The 24,385-nt window shown below is 32.4% G+C and overlaps 1 protein-coding gene across 10 annotated transcripts in view; it reads left to right on the top strand.

The window, feature by feature from the left end:
* Positions 1-24,385, top strand: part of Cdh18 (cadherin 18) — a 903,781-nt gene that overhangs the window by 697,071 nt on the left and 182,325 nt on the right. For all 10 annotated transcript variants that reach the window (XM_078016885.1, XM_078016863.1, XM_078016854.1 and 7 more), the window contains one exon: positions 5,090-5,209. In XM_078016885.1, coding sequence (XP_077873011.1) covers positions 5,090-5,209 — 120 coding nt within the window. The remainder of the gene's footprint in view (positions 1-5,089; positions 5,210-24,385) is intronic.

Below are 24,385 nucleotides of genomic sequence, written 5' to 3'. Positions count from 1 at the left end.
AATTTAGGAGGAAATAAACATTCAATTCATAGCATTCGTGGCTAAAAATAGAGCTTCATAATGTCAAATAACTTCTGAATGTTCTAATGTTTTTTATATTTTTTTCCATCTAGATATCAAATAAAAAATAAATTAAGATAAGAGTATGCTGGAAAAAGCTTCAGTCTCAGCTAGCAGCTACTAGCAGCTCAGAAGTGCCTGAAATATCCACCTTCCTTCAGGCCTGAAAGGAGGCCCTGCAGGATGGGGGTGAAACCACATCTCTTGAATGTGTTCCTAGTCCCTTGTGGTTAGCACTTGTGGTTGGTATTGCCAAACAGGCCAGCCAAGAAACTGAGAGTAAGGGGCTTCAGGGCATGAAACCCCTGAATCAGTAAGAGCTAAAGACCCTTCCAGATTGCTTTCTGATAGGACAGCAATATTTAGAGTTTTCCTCACAGTGAGGTTACATTAGGCAGAAGATGATTGGCTTGTGGATATTGCCTTACTTATGTATGATTGACAGGCATGCCCCACTCAAACCCTATAACTGTTGTGTGCATTCCAAAAATAAACTGAGCTACAGGAAGACGACCTGAGGCGGGTCTCCAGCCAGTTCTCTCATCAGCTCCCGGAGTCTGTGTGTGTTGATTCTGCATCTCTACCCCCCTCCTCCCCTGCAACAAGGTAGCGAGTGACCATCAATCACGAAGAGACTAGGAACACATTCAAGAGTATATTTTCTTTTCAGTCTTAATATTATCAATATTTCTCTGTTAAAAAGCCTTGCACAATTAGGCAAGGGAATTTATTTTCCTCCCTTGCTATTTATCTGTACCTCTGCTGCACTCTCTGAAAGCCTGATTTTTGTTGGGTTGTATTGTTGACATTTCTATTCTCCCATCAATGAGCAATCTGTGTCCTTGTTGTAGTACTCAGACTCTTTACACACCACCAGGTTAAAGTATAGGAGGTAATTTGCAGTTCTTTGCTTCACACACAATTAGGCTTGTTCAATTCCTATGGTATCCACTACAGAGCAATGAAAGGGAATACTAACATCCATACTCTGGGACTAGGATAGAAGGTTACTATGCTTTCTTTGTCCCTTCTCTGCTCACTTCTCTCTGATAGTTTAAACAATCACTTACTCAACAGCACCCTGTAACTTTTCTTTCTTTCTCTCACTTTTTGTCTTTCCTGTTTTTCTTCCTATTCCTCATTTCACTTGTTACTGGTTTCATGTATCAGAAGTCTCAAAAGTCCAAGGATGGACTTTTACCCTTCATAGAGACTGCATTCTATTCACAGCAACAGTTTTGTTTTGCTTTGTTTTCTGTAGTTATCTAGCCTTGTAGGCTTTTCCCTGGAAAGTTTGCTGTTTAGTCAGTTTTCTTTACTGCTGTGACCAGAAGACTGATAAGAAGAATTACAGAAGGAAAGGTTTAATTGGGGGATCATAATTTCAGAGCTCTGAGTCCATAGATGGTCACCTCCTTCATCTGGGCCTGGAGGTAAGGTAGAACATCATGGTGGAAAAGTGTTTGTGGAGGAACATGGCTTAGGACATGTCACCAGAAAGCACAGAGAGGGAGAGAGATCCACTCATCAGGGGAAAAATAAATAACCCAAAGGCATATCGCCAATACCACCCCCTCTAGCCACACCCTATTTACCTACAATTACAATCCAGTTAATCCTTGCCAGGGAATTAACACACTGATTAGGTTAAGACTCTCATACTCCATTTCATCTCTGAACACTCTTGCACTGTTTCACATGTGACCTTTTGGAGGATACCTCATATTTAAATTATAACATTTACCCAGAAACTACTTCTTACACATTAAAATCTATTTGGGCCCGACCCAGTGATGCAGGGCTATAATACCAGAGGTTCCAGAGACTGAGGCAAGAGGGTCACAGGTTCAAAGCCAGCCGCAGCAAAGTCAAGGCACAAAGTAACTCAGTAAGACCCTAAATCTGAACAAAATACAAAATAGAAATGTGGATATGGCTTAGTGGTGGAGTGCCCCTGAGTATATCCAGTAACACCCTCAAAAAAAAAAAAAAAAACTATTTGGATTTAAGTCAGTATTTCAGGCCAGAATTACTTTAAAAACCGGAGGATTTTACAATCTGTTTTTTTTTGGTATCTATTAGTTCACAATTTGTTGTATTGTTTTCTCTTTCCTGTGCCTTTATAACCCTTATATGTCTAGGAATATGAAATTTTTTTTCCTATAAGATGAATGATTTGCATGATATAATTTTATAATATCTTAGCCATGTCAGGAGTTTGTTACACATTTTGAGCCTGACCTGGCTAAATAACTACAGATTTTAATTTTTTTTTCCGTGATACCAATGAAAATGCCTCATAAGCCAATTTTTATTTATAAATGTCTACCTAATAGTATGCTCTAACAAATTGGATGGATGAATATTGAGTGTGAGTCTAGTGCTGTGGCATCACAAGGTCTTTAATATGCTATAATTATAATAATTATACTTATTAGTGGGATAGATAGTGCTATATGTGATCAGCTCTGTTAACTTAATGGCGGAAATTAACCAAGCCAGAAAGTTTAGTGATATGCTTAGAAAACTCATTGTGCATCCAAGCCTGAATAAAACTCTCAATGAATGAACTAACCCTGAGGCAAGAGCACAGCTGCCTTTTAAAATAATTTTAATTTTGAGATATTGTAGATTCACATGCAGTTATGAGAAAAATCTTTTAAAAATTCTTTGTACCCATTACACACTTTCCTAACTGGTAACATCTTGGGAAAAAATAAAACATTATAACCAGGTTATTAAAATGATAGATTTGCCCATCTTCTTTAGACTTCCCTAGTTTTACTTGTGCAGATTTGTGTGTATGAGTCTGCTTAGTTCTATGCAGTTCTTTACACATGGGTATATTCAAAATTATGAACAGTTTCAACATCACAAGGGTTCCTCTTGCTGCCATTTAATTAACAAATTATCACCCCATCCCCATTTCCAAACCTCTATAAACTACAAGTCTGATATCTATTTTTAAATTTTTGTCATTTTAGGAACTTCATATAAATGAAATTATACAAAATACAACTTTATGGTAGTGACTCTACTTTTACCTAGTATGATAACCTGAAGATTCATCCAAGTTGTTTCATGTGTCAATAATCTGTTCATTTTCATTTTTATTGTTAAATATTATTTCATACTATGAATGTAGCATATTTTGCTTTATGAATCTAATGAGGGACATCAGGGTCCCACTACTCTGGGATTATTAAAAATAATTTTCATGTATACTTGTAAACAGGTTTTTATATGAATGTAAGCTTTCATTTCTTTGATATAAATATACAAATAAGATTTTCTGGGTTGAATTATGATTTTTGTTTTATGAAAAACTTCAAATTTCATATTTACACCAGCAGTGTATATGAAACCCAGTTGTCAGCATTCTTGTTAGGTTTAATATCATGATGTGTTAGTTTCAAATTTGAGATCATTCCAGGTGCAGTAGCACAAACCTATAATCCCAGAAGTTTAGGAAGCTAAGGCAGGAGGATTGATAGTTCAAAGTCAGGCTCAGCAATTTAGCAGGGTCCTATGCAACTCAGAGAGACCCTGTCTCTAAAAAAAAATAAATTAAATGGGCTGGGAATGTGACTCAGTGGGTAAGTGCCTCATGTTCAAATTCTGGTACCAATATAATAATAATAATAATAATAATAATAATAATAATAATAATAATAATATAAAAATAAAATTTGAGATAACATAATCTTCCCTTTCTGAATATGGATAATTAAAAATATTTCTTCATAATGTCTCATTGTAAAAATTGTCATATACAATCCAGGATCATAGTATGTTATTAGAAGTCAATGTCCATGTATGATCTACAAATAAGGACTGACAGATTCACTTGACAATTAAATTCGCTCTGATCCCCTGAAAGATGAAGAACAAGCATTCCTTAAAGTAGTTCTGAATTTCAACTGAGAAGTATGACTGCTGTAGCTAAACAGATACTGTAACCTAAATCACTAAAATAACTATAAAATTCAAAACTGAATATTGTCAATGCTTTCATAATCCAGTACAAGAGTGAATAAAAAAGAAAAATGTTTTATACACATGATTATAAACATAGTTTTGATACCTAATTCAAATTAGTAGGTATCTTTTCTAGTTATACAGAATAAAATACTCAGCATGCATTATTAGATGATTCAACAGATGTACTTCATGGGTAAACATGAGCTCTTACCATCAATTCCACAGTGAAGTTGTATAACGCTTAATAGGTAGTTGTCATGTTATTCTTAGATCAGTTTTCATTTAGGAATAACTGGAATATAATATAGACATATTTTATTATTCAAATTGTGTCAGAAAACATAAGCACAATGAAGCCAGTATGGCAGATCCATAATAGCAGTGCCTAAAATATGGTATTTTAAATTGTGTAAATAACTTTAAATTACATTTTAATGCACAGGGTCATAAGCATATTATATAATTTTTAGAAAGATAATTATGTCATCATTATATAGAATCCAGTATAGGAATAATATTTGAACCTAGTTGTCCACTTATTGGATGCATTCAAAGTCTGGGTAAGACATAAAAAGGGTGTGAATGATTGGAAATAACTTGAATGGCTTTTTTGATGCCATGGATTAATTAATGCCATTTCCCAATTTAAACACAAACTATTCCATTTGCAGTTTCTTGATCTTTTCTGATCATGCAATGTCTGCCTTAGGCATATCCTTGTTTAAACCATACAATTAATACCCATGTGATTTGTGAGTATAAAAGTACATACCTCTCCTGGTTATATGAAGGTTAAACAACTTCCTACACATTTAAGGACCATATAAAAATACCTGAGATCCAAATGTTCTATTTTGGACATTTTAGTACATTTTATAGCAGAGGAAGAAAGCAAATAATATACTTGATACACAAATTTAAGAATTAAATTTAGTATAATCTTCCTTTAAGCTTTCCATAGATATTTAAGCATATCCATATTCTGTGTTCAAATTAATCATGTACTAAATGCCATCGCACACTAAAATTTGTTTTCCTGAATGCACAGGTACCTCTGTTCTACAGGTGACAGCTACTGATGCAGATGACCCTACCTATGGAAACAGTGCTCGAGTGGTTTACAGTATTCTCCAGGGACAACCTTACTTCTCTGTAGATCCCAAAACAGGTCAGTGTGTTTAAAAATAATCTTTGGTCAAGTTCTGTTATAATAGAACAAATCAAAGTTTTTAAAATTTATAATTTCTCTTCCTAATCACATATTGTATTTCAATACATTTGAAAATATACCTAATTTTTTAAAACAATGTAATTGAATAAAGATAATAGCTTTCTTTATTATTTTAGTAACCCACACATGTACATTAAGAAACAACTTATCTTTGAATATTCCTATAATATATAAGTAAACATGGTTTTAAACAAATACAGAATATCATATATATATATATAGAATGAGATATTTAAACTATTTTTAACTATTGGTTTTAATTATTTGCAAAAAAATAATTGCTTCATTAAGATTTTTTCATAGTTTTATTTAAATTTAGTTGTCTCATAAATTATCAGATACACGTAAGTACATATTGGCATATATATTCACATGCATATATATGTATAATTATATTGAAGTAACTTGTATGCCATGCACATATATGTATAATTATATAAACATGCATATATATGTATAATTATACTGAAGTAACTTGTATGCCATGAATTGGCACTTTTCATAATAAGCAAATTCTTAATTCCTCAGATATTATATATCTAAAAAAATTAATTGAGAATTACTCCAAAGAACTATACTTTTTTTTTCAAGTAAAAAATATAGATCTTGTTCTCTTTCTTTCATGTACTCCTGGCAAACTAATCATTCATATCTTATCATTTAAAATTGGGAATGAGGCCAGGTGCAGTGGAGCACACCTGTAACCCAGAAGCTCAGGAGTCTGAGACAAGGAGGATCAGGAGTTCAAAACCAGCTTCAGCAAAGGCAAGGCACTAAGCAACTCAATGAGACACTATCTCTAGATAAAATACAAAATAGGCCTGGGGATGTGACTCAGTGATTGAGTGCCACTGAGCTCTATCCTCCATACAAAAAAAAAATGGGAATGAAGAATATTTAATATTGCATTACAGATTTGTGGTGTCAGCATAATCCAAAACCAATTTAAAAACAGGGTGTCCTTTCAGGGATTGGTGGCACACATCTGTAATCTCAGCTACCTTGGAGACTGAGGCCAGAGGATCCCATGTTTGAGGCTAACCATGACAAATCTTGTTTCAAATTAAAATTAAATAAAAAAGAAGGACTGGGAATGTAGAACAGTGTAGAGCTCTTTTGAGTTCAATCCCCAGTAGTCCTCCCTGCCTCCAATCAATAAATAAACAAAAATTTAAAAACATAGTCTTCACTGGCAATCATTTTATCCCTAGAATTTTGGAATATGAATATATCTATCTATCTATCTATCTATCTATCTATGATAGATAGATAGATAGATAGATAGATAGATAGATAGATAGATAGATAAATCTCCATTTGGCCATAAATACTCATTACTTTAAGGTAATTACATGACATCCAACTCATTTTTTTAAGGAATGCTGCTCCATGTCTCCATGTGCCAACAGATTGCAGCTCTTTTTTTTTTTTTTTAACCAATTGTGTGAGACAATGAGGTACATCCAACTAAAAAGATTCAATTCTTAAGCACACTTCAAAGCCTAACCACTGGGTTGTTTGCCAGGAGTTTTGTCATTATCTTGTTTACAAGAGGATTTGACTTCACTTGCCTTGTTCCTTCCCTGAGGTGCTGAAACAGGCAAGTTCCCTGCCAAGAGTAGACCTCAGATATACTGCTCCATTCTTTGCTTCCCAAAGGAAAATAATGAAGAACTATATAGCTGGAAGTGTAGGAGTGAAGGGTACACATACAATTGTATGTGACCACATGACATGCATATTAATTACGGTTTGGATTGTAATATGCCAGTATATAAATTCAAATGGAAACTGGAATTATTACAAACAAGTAACATAATGTAATCTAAACTAAGTATGTCACATACAAGGTACTTTAGTTCCAAGGAATTACCACATAATTAGAAAAAGTATTTATTAACATAGTAACCAAATTGATAAGACAAAATTTTCCCTTATGTGTGTCCATTTTTTTAATCAGGTAGAAGAACTTAGAATTAGTTAAAAAGCTCAAATCAACTAATTAATTTATATTGATATTGGTTATTTTGTTCTGTTCCCAAAATCATCATGTTTTTATTTTTATCCCTATATATAATCAAAGTTTTAATTATAGATAAATATTATATTTACTTAATAGATTATTGCTAAAGCATATGCATTCAGTATGGAATATATTGGAATCCTATACTCTTATTATGCATATGATTATTTAACAAATATTAGTTCAGTGTATGTGTATGAGTGTGTGAAAGTTTGCATATGCTTTGCTAGAGCACATGACTGTTTGTGTTCATTTGTAAGGACAAAGCAGGACTCTGAGGATAATGTTGGACTAGTGTTGGACTCTGTTATAATTTGTTCTTTACTAGAAATATTTATTTAATAATATAATGTTTCAATAAAGTTTGTATTTGGTTATGTATACTTAATATAGATTAAGTAAGTACTTCACTAATCACCAAAACTATTTACCTTAGAAATAAATGGGAATTACTCACTTTCCTCTGCATGAAATTTTATTTGCTCTTACATTTCTTTGCTCCTTTCTTTAAGGGATATGATGTACTGAATGAAATGCACATCTCTACAGTGATACATTTTATTCTCAGTATTAGACATGCATCATGGGAAACTGCAGATGTATGTCCTAGTATGTGATTAAGGGAAGAAAGAGAATTTAAGGCTTCTTAAATATACAAATGTGGTAGGGAGTTAGTTGCAGAAGGTGTTAAGAAAAGGTATGAAATAAGATTCTCATTCATCTCTTCAAAGCTAAGACTTTTTTTGGCAATCTGTGCTTTAAAACCTATAACCACACAATTAGACTTATTCAGAACTAATAAATTTGTTTGAAATCATGCTTTCAAATGACTAGAATAAAATATGAACAAATACTCTGAAAATTAAAGAATCGTTTGTTTTAAATGGGATGTTATATAAGAAATGTGGGGGGCTGGGGATGTGGCTCAAGCGGTAACGCGCTCGCCTGGCGTGCGTGCGGCCCAGGTTCGATCCTCAGCACCACATACCAACAAAGATGTTGTGTCCGCCGAGAACTAAACAATAAATGTTAAAAATTCTCTCTCTCTCTCTCTCTCCCCCCCCTCACTCTCTCTTTAAAAAAAAAAAAGAAATGTGGGGATAGCAGTCATTTATTAATGTATGGTTTAATAGCATCTCTTAATTTCATTTCCATAATCAAAATGATTACATCTCATTGTGCTTTTCAATTACTTTCATTCAATACCAACTATAATGAAGCATAACTTTTGTCTCCAAATAGAGTTGTGACTAATTATGACTAAGATCAGTATATGAATTACCTTGTCTCCATTATATTAAAAAGTATGTATCTGTATCCATCTGACTTTCTAATGATGAACTGACTATGATATCTTGTCCTTTGACAATATAAGTCACCTATGAAATGACTGCATCCAAAAAATAATTATATGGCTGTTTAGTTAGCATAATATTTAGAATTTATTTTTAAACCTCTGAATATCCAACTCATTTTTTATGGAATGCGGCTCCATGTTCCATGAGTTGAAGTACCATTAATCAAATAGTAAAATCAACCAGACCTTATGGATAATTTATTGCTCTAAGTAACTTTGGTTGAGATAACTATGGTACAACGTTGCTCAGCATAAGACCATGAAATGAAATACCAAAGAAATAGAATATTTCTGATCAGATTAATGTAATGATAACATTTTATAGAGATTAAATGAGTAAAATGGTTTATCATTCAAGAAGGCAGGTACACCTAAGCAAGACATTCTGAGGAGGGCTGCCCAAAGAGAAATTGTAATAAGTGATTAGAAAATCAAATTCAAGAGCAACCTAGAATGAAGATTCCTTAGTAACAAAGGTCAAGTCTCAATTCTTATTAATGTAGTATCAACATCATTAAAAATAAGTCAATATATTAAAGAAGCTGATGTCTTTTCAGAATTTATGAACATTCTGTCAGGTGGTGACAGCAGAAGCTGAATTTATCAAGTTGCACAAAAGAACCCGTTCCCTTAACTTAGGCCAAAGAATCATAAATCAGTCCATTTCTCTTAATTTCTCCTTCTTTCTTTAAAATTGACAAGAATTTCCATAATACATGACAGACTGTAAGAAAAGTTTGAGATAGTCTCATCTCAGATAAAACAAACAAATAAATAAATAAAATATTTATTAAGAAAATTTTTAGTCCAAATTACTATATATATATATATATATTTAAGAAGTAAATGTGCTACTTATGATCTCTTATGTGGTAAAATGTCTTTGCAAGTATTTAAAGATGCTTTTGATCGATACCATACAAAAGAGAAATACACCATTTGAAAGTTTTTTTCTTGTGTATGTATGTGTGTGTAGTTGTAGTTGGATAGAATGCCTTTATTTTATTTGTTTATTTTTTTTATGAGAGTCCTAGAATCAAATCCAGTGCCTCACATGTGCTAAGCAAGCACTCGGCCATTGAGCTATCGCTCCAGCCCTTAAAAAGTTTATAATGATAATTTAAAAGAAGAAAGAATTAAACAGTAAAATACTCAGAATTTAACTGCAGAGTTGATTTTCCTGACTCAGAATAGTGTGTAGATGAGGCAAGCAAGCCTACTCTTTTTGAGATAGATCTGCACCCACACTAGCTTTGGTTCTCCAAGATGACCTTTCTTTAACATCTTATAGTAGAAATCAATCAAATCTAAAAACAGACTCAGAGAAGCTCTCAATGAATCTTAGAATGTAACTGAAGGCAAGGTTTTCAACATTCCTTCTTTATTCTGAGTAAGTAATTAAACTCATCAACAGTTTTGATTTTTACATAATTTCCCAAATCTAATTTAATTTTATCAGTGAGCAAAAATATTACATTTAAAGTTACTATGAATGTTTGGAAAAAGAGAACTAAAGCATCTTTAAAAGTTCTATAGATTTCAATGTTCATTTCACGTTGTTCTACATGAAAAATCTATTTGACAATTCTTTATTTCTCAAACTCACTATAAAATACTTATTAATAACTATAAAGAAAAAAAATTTGAATTATGGACCACAATATCTGAAAATGTAAAGAAAATTCCACAATAGAATATGTTTGGTTTATTTATCTTATTCATAATTCATACCAAACTAATAATAATAACAATGACAATAATGTTTCTTGACATAAATTACTATAGACACATTTTAGATAAATCACTACAATTGGATATATAAGAGGCAAAATCAGTTAAGTAAACCCTAATGTTAAGGAATTTTCTTATCTTGCAGAAAAATAGATTGCATTAATGCAAAATTGAGCCATAGTGTCAATTACTATAAACAACATTTTCTCACTTCATCTTCTTTATAAAAGAAGAATAAAGTACAGCAGTTTCTGAACTGCAGTAAACTTTATGGGAATTAGGAACACAAGAAGAGTTCTATTATCTAAAGCATTAAGAAATAAAGGATTAATGAAGTCTATTAGAGACTCGTGGTTTTGTGCTCCATGTCAATTTCTCATTTTGCTAATTCTATCATTACTCTGATTTTACTTGATGCAGCAATATGCACAGTTAAGAAGCTAGAATTTTCTAGCTTCCCTGTTGCTACTAACACAGTTCTGGCCAGTAACATATAAAGGAAAAATGATTCAGAGATTTTTGTAAAGTTATGATGTCTGTATTTAGATGCCAATGCTTCCTACCTTGGCTTTAGCATATTCTGGGTTGAGACACATATGCAATTATTAGATGTGCAGTAGCCATCTCATGATCCTGTGACAACAAACACACAAAGAGAAGGTGGCCAGCAAAGATTGTTGCGTAGAAGAATCTCAATGAAGTCGCTCTAGTGAGATCATTTTTACGTTCAGATACATACCATGCTAACTGACTCCTAGGATCTTCCTGAAATATTCTTTGCATATCAATGAATCACTTCACAGGAAAGTTCACTACCCAGGTAGTACACTAGGAATCCTGACTTTGAATTCTTTCTTTCCTACCCCAAATCTCTGATTGATGGTGTGCATGTTGCTGTCCATATGTGAGTGACCAATTTGCTGTTTCAGTACCAAAAATAAACTGGAAAAGATTTTTCACTCTGAGTAATTTCAATATAAGGTCATATTAATTTTTGATATTTGGGGCAATCAGAAAATAAAACCCCGAAGGGAATTTTTCTCTATTTAATTCAGAATGCATTTTTTAAAAGTAATTTTCTTGTCATGAGGAAGTGGCAAAATACTTTACAGACACTATAGATGTCAAATATCTTTCCTACTAAGTAGCAATGAAATAGATGCACATGTCCTATTGATGTGAATGGAATATCTCTCAGATATAATTGCTAGAAGTATCATTCTAATGAAATAAAATTACAGATCTCTTCAATGCTCATTGAACTATTCAGTTTGGCCTTACATAGAACCAGTAAAATAGAATTAGCATGAATTTTACACTTAAGTGTATTTTATGATATGTAAAGTAAAATTAAGACTGTTAAACAAAGAAACTCAATTGTATCACATTTTTCACAAATATTAACTCTCCTGAAACTAAGCAGTAGTAATTACCAGGTGGGAATAAATCATTTCACTGATGATAATGTGATTTGTAAATATCTTCACAAATCAAAATGTTGACAACCAGTGCCAATTAAAATCATAATTTTAATTATGTTTTATACTACCTGTTGCTAATAAAAAGTCATTTCATCATATTCTTTTGTAATGCCTCTTCATGAATCCTGCATATCAATAATTGTTATTGAGAAAAAAAGGAGGTTATTTCTTAACTTAAACCCATAACCTAGAAAATATAGTAGCTACTTGATAGTTTATTGTTAGATATTGAATGGATAGAAGAGGAAATACTGCAATTTTGTTCTTTAACCTTCAAACTCAATTGAATATAATTCATGCAACAATCACTAAGTACTTTAATTTCCTTGTCAGTTTAACTTTATTCTGAGGGGCAATTTCTTTCACTGTCCCTGGAAGAAACGTTCTGCAATTCCACTGTCTTTCTCAGACTCTTCCCTAACAAAATATCTTAGGCACTTAATATTTATGTTTAGTCATAACTTTTCCCAGTATATATATATATATATATATATATATTATATTTTGTATTTTTAATTAGTTTTTTAGTTATATATAATATTAGGGTTCCTTGTAACTGTTTTTTTGTGGTGCTGGGGCTTGAACTTAGGGCTTTCTGCATAGGAGACAAGCAATCCACCTATTGAACTATATCCCCATCCCATATAACACAGTTATATAAGCATGGATTATTATTTGCTCTAATTCAGTCCCCAGTACTTCCCCTTTCCCTTTCTGCACCCCTTACCATTTATTTTCCCTTACTCTACTGTTATTTCTGCTATTCATTTATAGTTTTCAAAATTCTGAATTCCACATATGAAACTTCTGCAGAAAATAGATTATTCTTATTTCTTAAAATTAGTGCTATCTTTATTATATGTGTAATACTTATCTCAACTATACTGTTCTATTAACATCTGTTAATTTTTTTTTCTTTCAGGCATGTAAACTTCTAATTTAAGGTTTCCCTCCAATGATTGCCAGATAATTATTAGTACTTAACAACTTTTAGAAAGCTAAGTACTTTATGCATCATGATAAATAAAATTACAATTGAGTCACAAGGGCATAAAGAAAATTGCTGAGAAACAAAAATGATACATTTTATATCCATGTAATTGAGAAAAAAAAATGTCTGAGAATGCAAAGTCCTCCAGGCCTTACATTGCTCACTTTTGTGTCTTCCATAATGATTTGTGCATTGTTGGCCTGTACTAAAAAACAGTAATTATATGGAAACAAAATATCACTTTTTGAGTATGGTTTTCAAGATAGCAAAAGTTTTTAAAATTAATGCTCAGATTATGTTATTACCATAATTACTTCAGCTTTCAAAATTTCTCATGTCTCTCACATATTAAATGTAGACAGGCTGAACGCCTGGGAAAGGAAAGCATACTGAAAACAAGCTTTTGAAGAGATTCATTTGTTTTCCCATTTTTAAAATACCTTATTTTTCCTTTCTTTTGTCATTATATGCCTTACTTTCAATTTTCAGAGGATCTGATTTCCCTTTAAAATGTACAGAAGTGGCCCAGCTCCTGCCAGTGTAGTGTGGGTAGAAACATGCTCTTGCTCCTGGCTGTCCTGTAGACTTTGGATCGGGAAGGGGAGTTGAGGGCATCCTGTGCCTGCTTGTGGGACCCAGCTCCTGATTTCATCTTTAAGGGCTCCTTTCCTTTCTCTACACCTGCTGGTCAACACTCACTAATTCTTCATTGCCCCTAAAGGTTAATACAGGATATCTAGGGGAATGAGGATTTTACTGAAAGTAGGAAACCAATTTGAAGCAGAATCTATTATATACCTCCAAGTTCTTCCTTCTCTATGTCAAGAGAAACTTAAAAGATTCTTTCTTATTTTCTAGGAGGTTCTGTCTCTCTTACTCTTTGGGCCACATTGTTTTGGTCTCTGTCATTCCAGTGTCCTCCAGAATGTTCCACAGATATGCAAATATTTCTTTAGTTTCATTTTTATTGTTCAAATAGTACTTTTTATTATTTGATTTAATTAGTTACATATGACAGTAGAATGCACTTTGATTCATCATATATCATGGAGTATAATTTCTCATTCTTCTGGTTTTACGTAATATAGAATCACACTGCTTGTATAGTTATATTTATGTACCTAGGGTAATAATTGCTGGTTCATTCTATTATGCTTCCTATCTCTATACCCCCCACACTGTTTCCTTCATTCTGCTTAATCCAAAGTACCTCTATTTTTCTGTAGCTGCCTCCCCCATTGTGAATTAGCATCCACCTATAAGGGAAAACATTTAGCCTTTGTTTCTTTTTTCTCTTAGCATGATATTCTCCAGCTTCATCTATTTATTGGCAAAAGCCATAATTTCATTCTTCTTTAGGGCTGAATAATATCTCATTGAGTGTGTGTGTGTGTGTGTGAGTGTGTGTGCATGTGTGTACATTTTTAAAATCCATTCATCTATTGAAGGGCAATTACAGAAATGTAATCAAAATTACTCTAAGATTTCATCTCACCCCAGTCAGAATGGTAATTATTAAAATACAAACAACAATAAATGTTGGTGAGGATGTGGGCAAAAAGGTACATTCATCATTGCTGGTGGGAAAGAAAATTGATGCAACCATTATGGAAAGTGGTATGTAGATTCCTTAGAAAACTTGGAATGAAACCACCATTTGACCCAACTATCCTGCTTCTCATTTTATACCCAAAGGACTTAAAATCAACATATTATAGTGATGCAACCACTATAATGTTTATAGCAGCTCTATTCACAATAGCTAAACTGTAGAGCCAACCTAGCTTCATTTTTATTGACTGACACATACAGGAATTTCTGTCCTTCACAAAACTATCTGATCAAAGTCTAGGCCATCTTTTAAAACACAAATTTTACCACTTTGATCATTAGATATATCCTCTCATATATAAGACTTTATAAAATGAATATTATAGACATATTATTCATTTTCAGTATCTCTACCAGCAGTATTCATTACTTACTAAGCAAAATAATTTTATTGGCCACAATCACAGTCTCCTTTGGAATGTTTATTTTCCATATGCAATTTTGTTTCTCTTTTTCACATTGCATTTTCCCATTTTAGTCACTCAAATTTATTGCTCTACTTAAGAGTATTTATACATGGGAACTGGGAGCATAATTAAGTGATAGGGTGTTTGCCTAGTATGCAAGATACAAAAAAAAAAAAAAAAACTCATGAGCTGCCTTGCATACTAGGCCTGGAAGCCCACTGAAATTCATTCACAGGAAGACTTTGTTTATGGTATACCATACTTACAGAGGACCTGCAGGTGACTGTCACTTTAGTTTGTGAAACATTCAACAAAAGCAGTAGTGACTTGTGTATAAAGAGAGCAGGGCTTCTTGGTCCCAACCCTTCTCTACATAGATGTACCTGGAAATAGCAGAAACTTAAAGTAAAACCTAAAATAACATATAAATAGCTTTAGCAAACCCTGTGATTAATATATATATTTATATGTCTATATATATCATGTATCTGCACATGTGTGTATGTATGCACATGATAGGCATCAGTGTCATAACAGTGATAGCCCTCAGTTGCTATTTATTACAAATACTTGAAGTATTTATTCAGACATTTATTCTTTGAATAAATATATATGGTGATTTATATGTGGTATTTCCTCTGATCTCTGAGCATTTATGATGATGTTTTATTGTCACCACCTCTACAAAATCAAAATACTTATTTCCCTCTACTCTTATCCCTTGAAAACAAATCAAACAACAGCATTATGGCTGTCAAAATGGTTCATTGTTGTTTGCATCTCCCTCAATCCTGCCAAACTCATTAGCTCATCTCTCTAGCTGACTGCTTGATTGACTACTAGAAGTAGCTGACTGATAGGGTTGCAAACCCAAAAGATCTGTCATTTTTTTACAGCACATGCTGGCTGGCTATATATAAATACAATCAGTAATTTTGACTCTTTTAGCTTTTACAAGTTTTCTTGGAGCCAACAAAGTGGAACTGCTGTAAGTACATAAATTTAATTTTAAAACTAATTGTTCTTTATGCAATATTCCTTTAGTATATAACATTTTTATAAAGCTCTAATTATAAATTCTTTTTTATTTCAGTGTTCAAGATATTTCAATGTTTATATTCTTGAATATTTATTTATGTGTTTATTTGTCTATTTTTATTTGCTCTTTTTTAGATGTGCATGACAGAAGAGCATATTTTCATATATCATACATGCATAGAATGTAACTGATTCTAATTAGGATCCCATTCTTGTGATTGTACGTGATGTGGAGTTTTCCTGGTTGTGTATTCATCTATGAACACAGGAAAGTTATGTCTGATTCATTCTAACTGCCTTTCCTAATTCTATCCCCACCTGTCCCTTCATTCCCATTTGTCTAATGCAGTGTGGGGGTGGGGGATGAAAGCTTTAAAGAGTGGAGTATGAGGTAAGAAAATGTGCAGGGTTTGGTGGCAACTGATAATGACTGTTACTTCAGAAAATTAATTCATTTTTTTAGTCTCTATTCCATTATCTCTAAAGCTGGGAAAGCAATAAGCACCTCACATAATTTCTGTAAAGATTAGAAGTAAAATATTCAATATATCTAGGACAACTACTGACATTTGCTTGATAGTCATTATTTACATACCTACTTTGATTGATGTTCATTTTATTTACATTTCGGTATTATTATGAATAACCCATGTTTCTTGAGAGTGAACATGATTATTCTGTCTTTGTTCACACATATCTGCTAGCATCCAATATTGCATTATGATAATTGATTAAAAAATGTGTATTGGTGTCTTATGTTACGGGCTTTCAACACAAAGAGAAAACTAAATAGAAAAATGTCTGTTTCCTTAAGTTTAATTTTATCATCTCCCTAAAACTTTTCTCACCTTTGATATCGTTTTTCATCTGTTTGCATATATGTCATTGAACATGTTGCTGTTGTTTCTCCATGTTTTAAAGCATGAATATTCTGAGAAAACCAGTACAGTTTGGTTTGGATTACTTGTTCACAGGATAAGTTGGGCAGAATTTGATACAACCAGAACAAAAATTTTTTTATGAGATATAGGATGATGACCAATTTATGAAAATAGTTGAATCTTTCTCCTTCAGAATGTAAAACAGTGCAAAAAAAATTTCCAGAGAAATTTACATAAGTTTACATTAAGTCATCTATTGAATGAGTTGAATCTATAATGTATTTTACTACTATGTTAGTTGAGGCTGCTATTAAAAATACTGTAGACTACATGGCTTAAGCAACAAACATTTATTTTCCATAGTAATGATGGATGGAAATTCGGAGAGCAGGATACTAACCTGGTCTAATTCTGGTGAGGACTTTTTTCTGGGTTTACAGATCACCATTCTGAATCTTTAAAGGGCAGGGAAAGTGAGATAACCATAAAAGGGCTCTACTCTCACTTATGAGGACTCCGCTCTCAGAAAATAATTACCTCCCAGAATTTCCACCTATGAGTACCGTCACGTCAAGGGTCAGAACTTCAAATTTAGAAATTTGGCATTTACACAAACATACAGTCCATCGTGAGTATGAAGATGGATATTCAGGATATTAAGTGTGATCTGTCATGGAAAGCATGTGGAACTTGAAGTCTGCCCACTCTCTAGGTTCTGACTTCACTCATTTCTGGAAATATAGTTTGAAATGTTATTTAGCTTTTTACAGATACATTGCATCTTAATGAGGAGCATTACATTAAGACCACAAGCACATAGAGCCCAGTGTAGAATATGACAGGAGAGGAAGGACATGCCTGATTCAGTGAGCACGCTTGTTCCCATGTGCATTGAATAGCTGCTGACATCCTGTTTAATAAACATCTGACTGTTTATGCATTCATGTGGTAGAAATAAAACAAGGATCACATTGAAATATAACATATAGTATGTGGGAATAGAGGAATGTGATTAAGCTTCAGCTGGTTCCCTACTAGGAAAGAAGGAGGCTGCAGTTATGCCTGGGACCCTGAGAGAGGAAAAACAGACCAACACAAGAGTCTTAAGGAATATTTATGAAGGGAATTACTATTATATCTTGTGCTGGCAGCTTAAAGTTGCTAGAAACCTTGAAACAAAACCAGTCATGGTGATACTTCCCGCAGCCCAAGGGTTTAATCACCTACTACAATGTCTTTAGTATACAAAAACTTTGAAAAACACACATTTAGAAGCTACTCCCTATTTTTCTCTTCCACCCTTCCTCCAGTGGACTGTGTCTCTTATACAGACATATTTTTTTTAATTTAAGTTTTATTGTCACGCATAGATATCTAAACTTTTGTATTTTTTGATGAGTATAAATTATGTCTTTCAAATTTTATGATAGTAATTTATATTATGTAACATTCAACCTACTTAAATCAGAACTATGCCTTTATTGCAATTTTAAATATTTTAGTTTAAAGGAAAAAGCAATTAAAGATCATTATCTAAATTTTAGTAAATATTTTATTTATGTCTTGAGGCAAATTAGACTTTGGTATGATGATGATTCACATCTAATATTTAAAACCACTCTTTTGTCTCTTAGATTTCAAGGACTATTATCAGTATTTATTTATCATTATTATTTAATATTCTGTTACTATTAGTCATATTAATCTACGTAACTGTTGTAATATATGGAGTATAGACAAAACAGCAATGAGGTTCAAGGTGATAATGGTGTTTATAGGATACTAGAGATGTAGCTCAGTGGTTGAGCGCTTGCCTCACATGCGTGAGGCACTGGGTTCAATGCTGAGCACCATATAAAAACAAACAAATAAATAAATAAATAAAAGATACTATGTTCATCTACAACTAAAAAAAAAGTTAAAAAATAATGTTCATAGGAAAGTCATGGGAGCATATCAATCATTTCACCAAGATAATCAACAATATCATGGAATATTGGCCATGATTACTGGTATCTGAGTGAATGCAGATTTTTGCAGAAATGATAAAATTGGTCCTGAGTTTGCTGACAAACACCACACACACACACACACACACACACACAGAGTTTATCTGATGTTGAGAAATTGCAACATTTACAATATTTTAAATATGTTCTCAATTGCCAGACACAGAAGGAGAATTGTGTATGGAATTCCATAAGAATTCCTGAGTAACAGACCCAGAGCAGGCTATACTAGAAATTGCCTTCCTAGGTGGTATCCCCATTCATCTGAGGCATACAGAGACACATGCCTGAGCAGACACACTAAACACTCAGGTATTGGGCACTACTTTCTCTCTTTCTGAACACAGTCTTTCCACATCACTTTGGTTACAGCATCTTGAAAAAGCCTCTTAATACAGTACCAACAGGGGTCATTAGGATGGAATTTTTTCAATTTTTCATTTTGTGGTTTAAAAAAACATTTTTATTTTCTCATTTTTCTACAAGCACAGAATTATTCTCTTTATACTATGTCCCTGTGTTCAAAAATTTTGTGATTTTTTTTCATAAATACTCAATCATGACATTGAGTTAAATATTATTCTGATGTTTTTCTATTTTAATGTGAAGATACCATCACAGTTTCTGAAACAACCTTGCATAAAGTAATGCATATTTTGCAATTGTACTAACACCAAGAATAGTAAAATGAAATTCTATAACCCATACATTAAGAATTCAAATATAAACCTCTTATAAAAACAATATGCCTCCAGTCAAAATGAATACATATTTAATAGACAATCTTGCATCTAAAATACAATTTAAATAATGCATCAGTTTTATATAGTTCTATTAACATGATTATGTAAAATATTTAATTAAGATTTGTAGGTAATTAGTCTCCTTCCAAATAAGCTAGGTGATCTAATTTCCTTTTGCACTTGAAAAGTCAGAAAATCACCTGTATCAACTGCTAAATATTGGAATATATATAGAAAATGGATTACATTTTTAGAACACAAAATAGGAATTATTTCCTACTAGTTGACCAGAACCACAGCATCCTACTTCCATGAAAATTTTCTAGTTATGTTAAAAAAAAGCATTATATTGTATATTTTTGGAGAGGTTTATTTTTCTGTTTAACTCAGGTGCAAGAGAGTCATTATTTTTAAATCTTTTTAACCAACTCATTTCTTTAAACAATACTGTTTCTCACCTCTTATGTGCAAGAATCTTATTTTGTGTTAAGCATTGCTTAATTAGTGGAATAACATCAGAGATTAAACTGTGGATGGTATCTACCTTCTCAGACATTTGCCAAGGGACCAAAAATAAAAAAAGCAAACCAAGAATATCTTCCAAACGGGCATACATAGTCATTCAAATGAACTATATCTATCCTTCTCCACTACAATAGGAAAAATGCATATGATCTTATTAAAGTTTCCAGTTTTACAATTGAAAAATGTAGTCTTACTGAGAACCAATGGGTAATTCCTATGATCTCTCCACAGATGACAATTCGTGTTCACAGCATGATTCCACTAAAAGTATTTTTAGTGGAGACTGCATAAAAATAAATTCAGCTTTTCCTATCAAAAAAGTTTATGTTGATTACATTATATTGCTAAAAATGCCACAGCACATCTTTCCTAATAAAATATTCTGACAGAATTCTTTCTAAATTTATCATGCATATATTTTTAACCTCCAAATTGGAATGCAAGTTATACAGAAAATTTATTTACATGAAAAAAATAGCAACCCAAAAAATCTATTATTAAGCTAATGGATTAATGAAAAATTAATTAAATTTCATGAAATTGTGGCCATCATAAACTATTAAAACATCTTATAGAATATAAGTAAAATAGGGAAGTAAAAGTTGCTTGTCCCCAAAGATATTTATAGGTATAAGGAATGTGGCTATCCCCAAGAAAAAAATATATCATGGTTCACTGCAAGGCTCACAAACTATCTTTAGTCATCTAATTTTTACAATGCGTAAAATAAAGCAATTCTTTTTGGTAATTAAATGTTTCTTTCCAAGATAACATGTTCAAATGTTTAAATATATCAGTCAGCAAACGTTTTCTGAATTACAATAAAAATTCTAGCTTTAAGTTTGTTCTCAGGTTTACAAGTTGAAAATGCAATTATTTGAATGAGATATAATATTTTTATTTTATTGGAAATTCATATATGATTTGAAAAAACAATCACTTTGAATGAGATCTACAAGTTATGGATGAAAGGGGACCAGGTCCAGATTTGAACAATGGTGTTGTATTCCTGCTCGTCCATGGAGAGTAAACTTACCTTATCACACAATCAAGCTAACTCATAACCCTGGTCTTCAGTTTTCTCAGCTTTGAAATTGGAATGAAAATTTCTGTCCAATGCTTAGAGTATGCAAACCATAGATTATATCCCCAGAAACACACACACATGCACACATCTCTTATCCTAATTTCCTGCCAGAATAATTGTGATTATTTATAAATTTATTCATAGGTACACATGCATAAACACACGGTTTGACAAATACTCAAACATATACATTTGAAGTTCTATATAAAACAACAGATCAATATTACAATATAATTTAATTACAACACAGAAATGCTATAATGTGAAGAAAATAAGTGTTGAATAAGTAACAATACGCTAACAGTTCTGTTATACTTTCTTTTGGCTTTCAAGTTTGGACTGCATTCCAGTTTCTAATTGCTGGTATTGAAGAGAGATATACTGCCAGAAGTTGTTCATTTTCACACACACAAAGACATTTAATTTCTGCTTGTAGAAACACACAAAAGTTCCTATATACAAGGCTTGTAATAGTTCTAATTGGAAAACTTAGAATTATCATTAGTGTCAACTCACAGCACTAACCTATCTCTGATTGGTGCCCCCCAGGATACTGATTTCAATGTGGAAACCCATATAAAGGACATGTTCAGAAGTAATTTTTAGTGAGCTTTGGAAAAAACAATTGTGATTTTACAACTATTTTATAATTCATTGTACACAAGACAAAAAGAAAATCTCTAATGCATGCTTAGGCTTTTAACGTCTTTTAAATTTTACCAGGAACAGACTAGCAATTTATGAAGAATAAGCAAATCACTAATCATTCAGTTATTCTCTTTCTTGGTTGCAAGTTGATATTTCATATTCAAGAGTACAAAGTCCTTAGATTTAATACTGCAGAATATTTTTATTTATTTATTTATTTTGGTAACAAAGATATACATAAGCCACAATTTACACTTCTAATATGCACTGGTTAAATAAACAAATCATTAGTTTTCAGATAGCAGGTAAATACAGAAATACAATAATTATGAGGTATTCTTCTAAAAACTTGCTGCATTGTTTTCTATACACACATAGAAATCTGCTGCTACAATTCTCTGTCCAAGGTCTGCTTTCATGTACACTAGGATCACACAATTGTGTCCCAGGGAAAAGATGATGTGTTGTCTCCTACACAATCAAATGAAATAGAAAACAGGACTCTCAATTCATCCCACACTATGACCTTAGCCTCCCTCTGCTTCGGGAAATGTCCTAGGTGCTGTCAAGTACTGCTCCTAATCTATTGCAAGGTCTCCTTCTCCCTTAACATCCCTTCTTTTCTAGAAAGCCTTCCTGAGACTTCTTATTGTAATATATTAAATAATCCATCATACATGGTTGTCCTTATTACTGATCTATTCAACAAATATTCATTAAAATTCAGCAATTAACATTCATCTCTCAAAAATGTGTCAGAACATCTAGTAGGCATTAGGAATAAAAGAAAAAGATCATGCTCAACACAGGCACACATACAGAGCTTAGTTTTGAATTAACTTGTGAATCTGTCCTAGGCACTATAACAATATAACTAAGCTACGAAACATATACACAGATTCAAATATATTAAATATGTGCTTTCATTATTTAATATTTGTTACTTGCTTTCACCAAAACTTTGATTTAAAGTGTGTAAAAAATTATATTTTTGTAGATAATTTACAAATCTTCAAACTATGGAGGCAATTGCTCTTATTTACTAACATTAATGTTCTTTAAATTGTTTTATTTGGTTTCCTAAATAGAATACTGGAACAATAAACATTTACTAGTCCCTCACATTTTCAGTCACCACTGCTCACAACAGTTTTTTAAAAAGCAAAAAATTGTGGTAAAATACACATCTTGTGGAATAGTTTAAGAAGACTCACTCTGCCCTCACCATTACATATGACAAGTGACATACACCCACCATTGAAGAACCTGGACCTATAGATGTGGATGAATCCCAGCCTTTCCATTCCTGGAGGCAGGGTGTGTATTTGTGTTTCTATTTCCCCATACATTTGTGCATGCAAATTTGTATGGATGTGTGCAAAAGAAAGAAGCACACAAGATCCCATTCTGAGATGAATTAGATAAAAGTGGAATCAAATTTGACCCAGATTTCTCAGCTTAAAGTTTTCTGGTCACGTTTCCTAGAGGCACCATCTGATTAAATGTTTAAATTATTTCTAGTGCTTTATTTTGTTGGCAAATTAGGAGTTTAATTTAGAAGAGATTAAAATAAGATGTCCAAGTAGGACACCAGGAATTTTCGGGAAAGAATATGGAATGTGGTGTAGATCACTGTATGGAAACAAAAAGTCCTTTCCCAATCAGAAATGTTCAAGAATGACACACTAATCATCTTAGATGGTATTAAACCTTTAACTTATTTTTTAACTTTTTGAAACATTTGTTGATTTCAACTTTTTCACAAAATTTTGAAAACATTTTATTGGTTGAGATATGAAACTCTGGTCTATATTTAGCTAAATAAAAGATTGAAAATAGAGGAGTAATAAGATTTTAACAAACAGAAGATCACTATTCCAATAATAATGTTTTGTATCTTAATTTTATTCATTTTCATTCTTTGTTCTGCATTTTTATATGTGTATATATATACGTGTGTGTGTGTGTGTGTGTGTGTGTATATATATATATATATATATATTTATGTGTATGTTTGTACGTATACATATTTTTTGATGGTACTGAGATTGAACCACCTAAGGGCACTCTACACCTGAACTATACTCCCAGTCCTTTTTACTTTTATTTTATAGTAGTTCTTGCTACATTGGTCAGTTTGGCCTTAAACATATGATACTCTTGCCTCAGCTTCCCAAGTCATTTGGACTTCAGACATATGTCACCACATCTGGAAGAGTCATGTTATTTAAATGTGGTTTTAATAATAAGAATAATGATGATGACCATAATTACAAATATTATTCAAATGTTACTTTAAAATGTACTTTTTTAAAATAAATGCTGAATTTGTACCTCTATCCATGAGAAACACTAGTTGAACACAAAAACTACCCCCAGTTGACATATTCAATATGTAGTATGTGTGTGTGCACATGTATGGAGGCATGCAAGCACACACACACACACACACACACACACACACTCATACACTTCAAGCCTTTATTCCTACTACCTAATTTTATGGATAATGAGCCAACAACATCCCTATCAGTGTCCCCACTCTCCATTTTAATTCATAGGACTATCCTTCCCTCACTTG

This window comes from Ictidomys tridecemlineatus, chromosome 1 (genome assembly GCF_052094955.1).
Source record: "Ictidomys tridecemlineatus isolate mIctTri1 chromosome 1, mIctTri1.hap1, whole genome shotgun sequence".
Taxonomy (NCBI): Eukaryota; Metazoa; Chordata; class Mammalia; order Rodentia; family Sciuridae; genus Ictidomys; species Ictidomys tridecemlineatus.
This window is presented reverse-complemented; position numbering and strand designations above follow the sequence as displayed.